Below are 9,019 nucleotides of genomic sequence, written 5' to 3' on the forward strand. Positions count from 1 at the left end.
TAGTTCTGCCCCACGTGGGGCGCGAACCGGCTACTTTTTGCTTTCCTGCACACTGACTCGGTATCAAATTGTATTGGTCACCCCCTGTATATAGCCTCGTTATTGTTTTACTTTTTTATTTTACTTTATTTTTTACTTTAGTGTATTTGCGCTGTTGGTTAAGGGTTTGTAAGTAAGCAGTTCACGGTAAGGTCCACACTTGTGGTATTCGGCGCATGTGACAAAGTTTGATTTAACAACACAATTATTTTACACATGCACAATTTTTGCCAACTAGGGCCTAGCTAACTGGATTATGGTCAAAGCACCATTTTAACAGATTGCATTTTGTTCTACTTGGAGCAGATTGTCAAACAAGCAGTCTTCTGAAAAACACACATCCACATCCAGGGGTTAAACGGAGTGAGAGACATATGGGAACTGAATCTGTTACAAGTTAGAATCAAAAGGTGAACATTTTTAGTAAAAGCTTGCCATCTATACTAGATAGATTATAAAATGCATTACAGGCTGTGTAGATTAATTATTCATGCCAGGAGGACTATTGGAATTCCTAGGACAGAGGGTTGAAAAAACCTGCCTTACAGTAGGGGGCATCGAAGAGCTAGAGACGAGGAGAGGAATCCTATAGTGGCGGAGGCCATTATACAGTACAAGTCCCACCCCTGCAGTCGTCAATTGTTACCACAGCCGCAAAGTAATAAACCCCGCCTGTTTCTACTATTGCTCTTCTTAAAATCTGATTTTAAACCTAACCTTAATCTCACTGCTAACTTTATTCCTAACACCAAACATAAATAAAACCCAAAAAGCACTTTTTTTTTCTCCCTTTTTTAAATTCTCGACATAGCCAATTTGGACTTTGTGGCTGTGCTATCTAATGAAAACACCCCTGCTGAACAACATACATACCATCAGATCATCCTTTCCTCTCATTAGCCTTTTAGCGTATCTCACAACACTAGCGATTCAAATGCGATGTAACTTTACTTTCACAACCTTTGGACCAAGAACTAACCTAGTGTTTTGATGTTCCATTCCCCGTCTGGTTTGAATCAATCACCTCGTACAGCGAGTTAGCTAGCTAAAGCTCTGGTAAGATGCTTACCTTGACTGCTATATTCCTTCATTCTCAGCTAGCTAGCAGCTAATATTGTGTTAGCCAACAAGCTAACTAGCTAACAAGTTAGCTTCCTAGCTGACAATTTGTTAAAAAAAAAAAAATTGGTGTGTAAAATGAAGTGCATTCTCTGATTCAAGTTGAGATGTTTATCATCTTATCTAATGCCATGTAACTTGATGGCAAGACAAGTAGGCAGAATAAGTGTTTTAAGGGTAAGCTAGCTAGCTCCTGGGCGTTTTGGTACTCGTTTTTGAAAGCTATCTTCCAGTGTATTGTGATGTGATGCACCAGCTATGGGGTTTGGTAGTAATGTTTAACTAACCTGTCACAATCTGTTCACAGATGCACTCTGAATGTTTAGTTGCCATACACTTGAAGTTAGCTGGAAACAAGTTTTGTCCCAACAACAGCAGTAGCTAGCTACAACGACCACCATCAAGAGATAGCTGGGGTTCAGTGGTGAATCATCAGGTGGAAGAAGACTTGAGAGTCCTATGCTGGACAGGACCTTTGGCGACCTACCAAAGCAGCATCTGTTCACTTCCACAGACAGACACACAGAAGGATAAAAATGCCTCTTGGATTGGGTAGAAGGAAGAAAGCATCTCCACTAGTGGAGAACGAGGAAGCCGAGCCGATCCGAGCGGGCCTTAATGTCCCCGGAATGGATGGCCTGGATGGAGGTGGTGTGGGGCTCGGGGAGGGTACCACCCAGGAGGGTCTGCCACCCCCACCCACCAGCCTGAGACCTCGTCTGATCTTCCACACCCAGCTAGCACACGGTAGCCCCACGGGACGCATTGAGGGGTTCAGCAACGTGCGAGAGCTCTACACCAAGATCGGAGAGGCCTTTGGGATCGCACCACCAGAGGTGAACAATATGACGACTGATGTGTGTGTGTGTGTGTGTGTGTGTGTGAGAGAGAGAGATTTGCTTCAGTTTATCCCTTTACTGACTCACTTTCTAACTCTTCAGGTGATGTTCTGCACTCTGAACACTCACAAGGTGGACATGGATAAGTTACTGGGGGGTCAGATTGGGCTGGAGGACTTTATTTTCGCCCATATCAAAGGCCAGAGGAAGGAGGTGGAGGTGTTCAAGGGGGAGGACGCCCTGGGGTTGACCATCACTGATAATGGAGCTGGATACGCATTCATCAAGGTGGGCATGGTTACTGGCTAGGAAATGAGTCGTCTGTGTCTGTCACCTCTGATAAGTCTGGCAGTGGAAGGAAATGCATCACACACAGAAAATAGAACAGAAAATAGAACAGAATGGGAGCGTTTGAAACGCAGAGCCTCAATTGCAGCGACAGTGTGGAATGTACAGTAGACTGAATATAAGATGTTAGTTAGTTGCCTATGCACATTATAGAGTTGTTTATGTTTGCCACTGCCAAATTGGCTGATTGTGTGAAATTGTGGATTTTTACTTTGTCTCTTCCTGTCCCTTCCAGAGAATAAGGGAGGATAGCGTGGTCCATCAGATCCAGGTCATCAACGTGGGAGACATGATTGAGTCCATCAACGGCCACAGTCTCATTGGCTGTCGACACTACGAGGTGGCCAAGATGCTCAAGGAGCTGCCCAAGGGGAAGGACTTTGTTCTCAAGATGGTGGAGCCCTTGAAAGCCTTCGGTGGGTTTGTGTATGTGTGTGTGAGAGAGATTGTGTATGTGTGTGTGAGAGAGATTGTGTGTGCTGACAAAATAATTATGAATCATATTATGGTGTGACAGATTATATTTAGGAATGAGTCAGCAGTTATCAAACTTTGTGATGCCTTTTACTAATTGCTCTTATATTATCATTGACTAGCTAGATATAGAATTAGGAGGTCAGAAACCTGATGCTCCTTTGACATGTTATGTTGTCTCCCTTACCTGTAGACATGATCAGCCAGAGGTCAGGAGGGGCCCGGGCTGGCTCAGGAACCCAGCTGGGGACAGGGAAGGGCACCCTGCGTTTACGCTCCAAAGGCCCAGCCACTGTGGAGGAGCTGGTGAGTGTGTGTTTTGGTTCTTCTATTACCGTTAATAAGGTAAACATGGTTTCAGGTCATGACTATGTTTGTGGTATTTGTTTGTCAGCCCTCTGCGTTTGAGGAGAAGGCCATAGAGAAAGTGGATGACCTCCTGGAGAGTTACATGGGCATCAGAGACAGTGAGCTGGGTAAGGGAGACGGCGTGTGTATACGTGTGAATGGGATTCACACATGCAGCTCCTGTTAGCAAAGTGGTGACTTGTGTGTTGCCACTTCAAATTTGATTTGTTACATGCTTCGTAAACAACAGGTGTAGACAAACGGTGAAATGCTTACTCATGGACCCTTCCCAACAATGCAGAAAGAAAGAAATTGAGAAATAATAGAAAAGTAAAACATGTAAAAAGAGATACACAATGACTAACGATAACTTGGCAATATACACGGGTACCATTACTGAGTCGATGTACAGGGTACGAGGTAGATATGTATATTTGACTTGGAATAAAGAGGTCAGATAATATTACATGTATGTGATGAGGCAACGTTAGTGCAAAAAGGGTCAATGCAAATAGTCTCGGTAGCTATTTGGTTAACTATTTAATGTCCTATTACTTTGTTGTGCTGTGGTTGACTCCTGTCTGACCCCTCTCCCTCACTGTCAGCTGCTACAATGGTGGAGCTGGGGAAGGACAAAAAGAACCCAGATGAGTTTGCCGAGGCGTTGGACGAGACTCTTGGTGACTTCGCCTTCCCGGATGAATTTGTTTTTGACGTCTGGGGTGCCATTGGGGACGCCAAGGTCGGCCGGCTGTAACCGGAGGGAGCCGGGGAACAACCTGTGTGTGGTTTTGAATGCTGAGGCACCAACCTGCAACAAACAGAACTGCTAGGAAACACCACACTACCATCATGTGATTTACTTATTGTTTTCTGTGTACTTATTATTTTTTACGTGGAGTTAATTACTCTTGTTGGGATACTTTTGGGAGAGACTCTTTGGGAGGATAGAGACAGTGTATGGGAGAGGATAGAGGACTCTGATCACTAGCTCTGATCACTTGATCAGGCTGAAAATACTCTCATCAGAAACAAGACTATTGAATGCAATACGTGGAGGTTATTGTTTTCAAACAGCAAGTGCTTTTCAATTTTCTTCCAGGTCTTGTGGTTGTGGACACACCTCCTGACCTTGAACACGTCACATGTTAACTCCCAGGTCTTTGTTCCACTAGTCCTCTGAGGAACAACAAGTGGGAGAAATGAGGGACCACGGCTTACATACACCTACCTTTTGAAGTTTAAGTTCAAACAAACTGTGATGTTTTCCCCCCACTTTGCACTGTTGCACTGCGCTGTAGAAAATATAAGAAAAGTGCATTGTACTTCACTGGAGCAGTCACTCACTACATAGCACTGGTGCACAGAACTGGACGACAGAATGTGTGTTCTGTGTTGTTCAGAGAGGGGCGTATTGAGACGCTCAGGCCCAGAATGTTCTGGTCAAATCGCATGGTCAGAAAAAACGTCTTATTAGCACGTGCTATTATTGTTTGTTTCCTCGTGAGTTCTTTTGGTTTTATGTGCCGTTGAGTATCACTATTGAAGGAGTGTTTTGGCTGCTGAAGGTTTACAATGCGTAGCCTGTCACTACAAAATTAGCTGCAGCTTTTTCTATGGTTCAAACTACAATCACTATCAGTTTTTCTGAAGTGAATAAGGTATAGAAACAAACTACACTTGACATGCAGCACATCCCAGTCTGGTAACAAAGATAGTCTGATTGGTTAATACTTAAATGGTCTCCTTTGCCAGGTAAACTCCAGTATTAAGAAAAGCAGTGTTATATTACAAGAATACTCAAGAATTTGAAGTACTTGTTAAAAAAGAACTGTCTTATTGGTAGACTGTGAGCCTTTAATTATTATAATTTTTTAAAGAATGTTTTTGCAGGATTTTTTCAAGGAGTGGTGTTTTAAATGAAAAATAGTTGTGTAACTGATGAGGAATTTCCTCTGTTTTAAGTGAGTTGGTAAAAATGAAAACTGATATCCATGCCAAAAGCGTTGGCATTTCCAATAGACTGCATTTTTTTAGGGACCAGACAGTCTCAACATGAAGGAGCCAAATAGTTATGCACATAAGTCATGGAGCGGTCAAGTAATGAAAGAAAAATGCACCATTATGCAATTCTGCAATGAAATGAAGGACCAAGTCCAACACTGTTACTTTAGGAAAGAACCTGGACACTACCATAGGAACAGAATGATGTCATTATCAAACCAAACTAATTTCTGCAAAGTCATTTGGGCTTTTAGTGACTTCTTTATAGATGAAAAAAAACAAAAACATGCAATATGGGTCAAGTTCCAAGATATAGAAAATAATTACTCAACATAGAAAATATTTCTTTTCATAACTTTTTGGAGTTTTATCTTTTCCATAGTCTATCTCTGAATGAACAACATATTTTTGTAGTAAATTGTTTGGTTGTTTTTCTGTCTTTCAATGCTGTTGAAGTATATCTAGATGGTTATTGTCATAAAATACTGATAATAGGCACTGTAATCCTGAGGACATTGTTTTGTTATGGCTTTCTATTACAATGTCTGATTTAAATGGCAATAATAATGACAAATATGATGAAATACGATGTCTTCCATGTCTTTCCCTCAGTTGAATACACAAATGTTGCCTTGGACTCTTCAACAAGAAATATTTTCCTAGATGTAATTCATATTACTATATTATGTCAGATTGTTTAGCAGAAAAAAGTGCAAAATCTTATTTTTTAAAAGTATGTTTGTCATTTTCCTTAGTCAAGGTGATATTTTGCACAGGCTGGTGGAGTTGTTCACCTGCTAATGGAAACATGTTCTTCTTAGAGAGACAAACACATCACCCCCTGGAGAGAGTGTGTGTGTGTGTGTGTGTGTGTGTGTGTGTGTGTGTGTGTGTGTAATCAGGTCACGTTCTCACCTCAAAAAATACATGCATCAAATCACTCCCTTCAGCCCTCAATAGTAGGACAGTTTGGGAATGCAATATACAATGGGAATTTGATATGGCGTATCAATGTTTGAGAGTCACATCTAAGCTTTCATTTGTAATTGCACTGACACTAATCTTATTCCTGGGACGGAATATATACAGCCTCTTCTAAATGCTTGGCTCAGCATCCCACGTTCTAGAAGTTTTTGCCATGGCCAGCCTTTAGCGGCCTGAATCCCCAAAACAACCATGTTTACTGCATACAGTTCACTGGACACAGCACGTTCTTTCAGCGAGGAAATGTGGGTAATATTTGGTTGAGATGTTGGTCAATGTGATTTCAACCTTTATTCACCCACTCAAAGACGGCCAGAAGTTTGTTGAATTCCCAATGTGTTATCACTATGCTTTCAACCATCTAATAACCAAATTCCAATGGAAAAACAATGTCAGATTTTTGGTTTAGTTGTCATCTAAATGTGTTATCTGCGCTTTCAACCATTTAAATGAACAACAAAGTTGAAATAGGAATACAATGTCCCGTTTTGTATTTATACAACCTAAAGTGTTATCACTGTGCTTCATTTAATAGCACAACCAAATTACCTGGAGTGCAGTTGAGATTACATTAAAAGTGCATGGTGCAATTAAGTTATTGATGCTGTTCAAGATTCTGTGCAGATGATTACAGCAATTGTGAAGATTGTCACAAACCTGCAACCTTTGCATGCAATCTTGAACATGCAGGCTTTCTATGATTAAATAAGACATTTACAGTGCATTTGGAAAGTATTCAGACCCATTGACTTTTTCCACATTTTGTTAAGTTACAGCTGTATTCTAAAATTGATTAAATTATATTTTTTCCTCATCAATCTGCTTACAATACCCCATAAGGACAAAGAGAAAACAGGTTTTAGCAAATGTATTAAAAATACAAAACAAATACCCTATTTACATAAGTATTCATACACTTGGCTATGAGACCCGAAATTCAGGTCAGGTGCATCCTGTTTCCATTGATCATCATTTAGAAGTTTCTACAACTTGATTGGAGTCCACCTGTAGTAAATTCAATTTATTGGACATGATTTGGAAAGGCACATACCTGTTGATATAATGTCCTACAGTTAACAGTGCATGTCAGAGCAAAAACCAAGCCATGAGGTTGAAGGAATTGTCCGTAGACCGCTGAGACAGGATTGTGTCGAGGCACAGATAGGGTACCAAAACATTTCTTCAACATTGAAGGTGCACTGTAAGATACAGTGGCCTCCATCATTCTTAAGTTTGTAACCACCAAGACTCTTTCTAGAGCTGGCCACCCAACCAAACTGAGCAATCGGGGGAGAAGAGCCTTGGTCTTGACCAAGAACCTGATGGTCACTATGAATGAGCTACAGAGTTCTTCTGTGGAGATGGGAGAACCTTCCAGAAGGACAACCATCTCTGCAGCACTCCACCAACCAGGCCTTTATGGTAGAGTGGCCAGACTAAAGCCACTCCTCATTAAAAGGCACATGACAGCCAGCTTGGAGTTTGCTAAAAGGCACCTAATGGACTCAATAATCTCTGGTCTGATGAAACTAAGATTAAACTCAACGTCAACAAAACAAAGGAGATGATCGTGGACTTCAGGAAACAGCAGAGGGAGCACCCCCCCTATCCACATCGACGGGACAGTAGTGGAGAAGGTGTAAAGGTTTAAGCTCCTCGGTGTACACATCACGGACACACTGAAATGGTCCACCCACACAGACCATGGTGAAGGAGGCTGAAGAAATGTGGCTTGTCACCTAAAACCCTCACAAACCTTTACAGATGCACAATTGAGAGCATTCTGTCGGGCTGTATCACCGCCTAGTACGGCAACTGCACCGCCCTCAACCGAAAGGCTCTCCAGAGGGTGGTGCAGTCTGCTCAACACATCACCGGGGGCAAACTACCTGTCCACCAGGACACCTACAGCACCTGACGTCACAGGAAGGCCAAAAAGATCATCAAGGACAACAACCAGCCGAGCCACTGCCTGTTTACCCCACTACCATCCAGAAGACGAGATCAGTATAGGTGCATGAAAGCTGGGACCAATGGAAGCTGTTTTTCAATCTCAAGGCCAGCAGACTGTTAAACAGCCATCACTAACACAGAGAGGCTGCTGCCTACATACAGACTCAAATCATTGGCCACTTTAATAAATGGATCACTAGTCACTTTAAATATTGCCACTTTAATAATGTTTCCATATCTTACATTACTCATCTCATATGTATATACTGTATTTTATACTATCTATTTTATCTTGCCTATGCCGCTCGGCCATCGCTCATCCACATATTTATATGTACATATTCTTATTCCATCCCTTTACATTTGTGTGTATAAAGTCGTTGTTGTGGAATTGATAGATTACTTGTTAGAAATTACTGCACTGTCGGAACTAGAAGCACAAGCATTTCGCTATACTCATATTAACATCTGCTAACCATGTGCATGTGACTTTGATTTGATTTTGATTTGATTTTAACTCTTTGGCCTGAATGCCAAGCACACTTTGGAGGAAACCTGGCACCATCCCTATGGTGAAGCATGGTGGTGGCAGCATGCTGTGGGGATGTTTTTCAGCGGCAGGGACTGGGAGTCTAGTCAGGATCGAGGGGAAGATGAACGGAGCAAAGTACACAGATCCTTGATGAAAACCTGCTTCAGAGCTCTCAGGACCTCAGACTGGGGGCAAAGGTTCACCTCCCAACAGGACAATGACCCTAAGCACACAGCCAAGACAACGCAGGAGTGGCATCGGGACAAGTCTCTAAATGTCCTTGAGTGGCCCAGCCAGAGTCCGGACTTGAACTCGGTCTAACATCTCTGGAGAGACCTCAAAATAGATGTGCAACGACGCTCCCCTTCCAACCTGACAG

General features: G+C 42.2%; 1 protein-coding gene across 1 annotated transcript; it reads left to right on the top strand.

Moving 5' to 3' along the window:
* The first annotated feature begins 861 nt into the window (after window positions 1-861).
* Window positions 862-5,755, top strand: LOC129833528 (PDZ domain-containing protein GIPC1-like). The gene is made up of 7 exons (XM_055898187.1): window positions 862-1,095; window positions 1,466-1,994; window positions 2,100-2,285; window positions 2,581-2,761; window positions 3,013-3,125; window positions 3,214-3,295; window positions 3,773-5,755. Exons 2-7 carry the CDS (start codon window positions 1,695-1,697, stop codon window positions 3,922-3,924), a joined length of 1,014 nt encoding a protein of 337 aa, XP_055754162.1. The 5' UTR covers window positions 862-1,095; window positions 1,466-1,694; the 3' UTR covers window positions 3,925-5,755.
* Window positions 5,756-9,019: the final 3,264 nt, after the last annotated feature.

The sequence above is a fragment of the Salvelinus fontinalis genome, chromosome 34 (assembly GCF_029448725.1).
Source record: "Salvelinus fontinalis isolate EN_2023a chromosome 34, ASM2944872v1, whole genome shotgun sequence".
Classification (NCBI taxonomy): Eukaryota; Metazoa; Chordata; class Actinopteri; order Salmoniformes; family Salmonidae; genus Salvelinus; species Salvelinus fontinalis.

Excerpts from the sequence above, each read along its gene's own strand:
- LOC129833528 (XM_055898187.1), top strand. The coding sequence starts at position 1,695 with ATGCCTCTTGGATTGGGTAGAAGGAAGAAAGCATCTCCACTAGTGGAG. Across the intron at positions 3,126-3,213 it reads CAGCCACTGTGGAGGAGCTG|CCCTCTGCGTTTGAGGAGAA; the intron begins GTGAGTGTGTGT and ends TTTGTTTGTCAG. Across the intron at positions 3,296-3,772 it reads CATCAGAGACAGTGAGCTGG|CTGCTACAATGGTGGAGCTG; the intron begins GTAAGGGAGACG and ends CCTCACTGTCAG.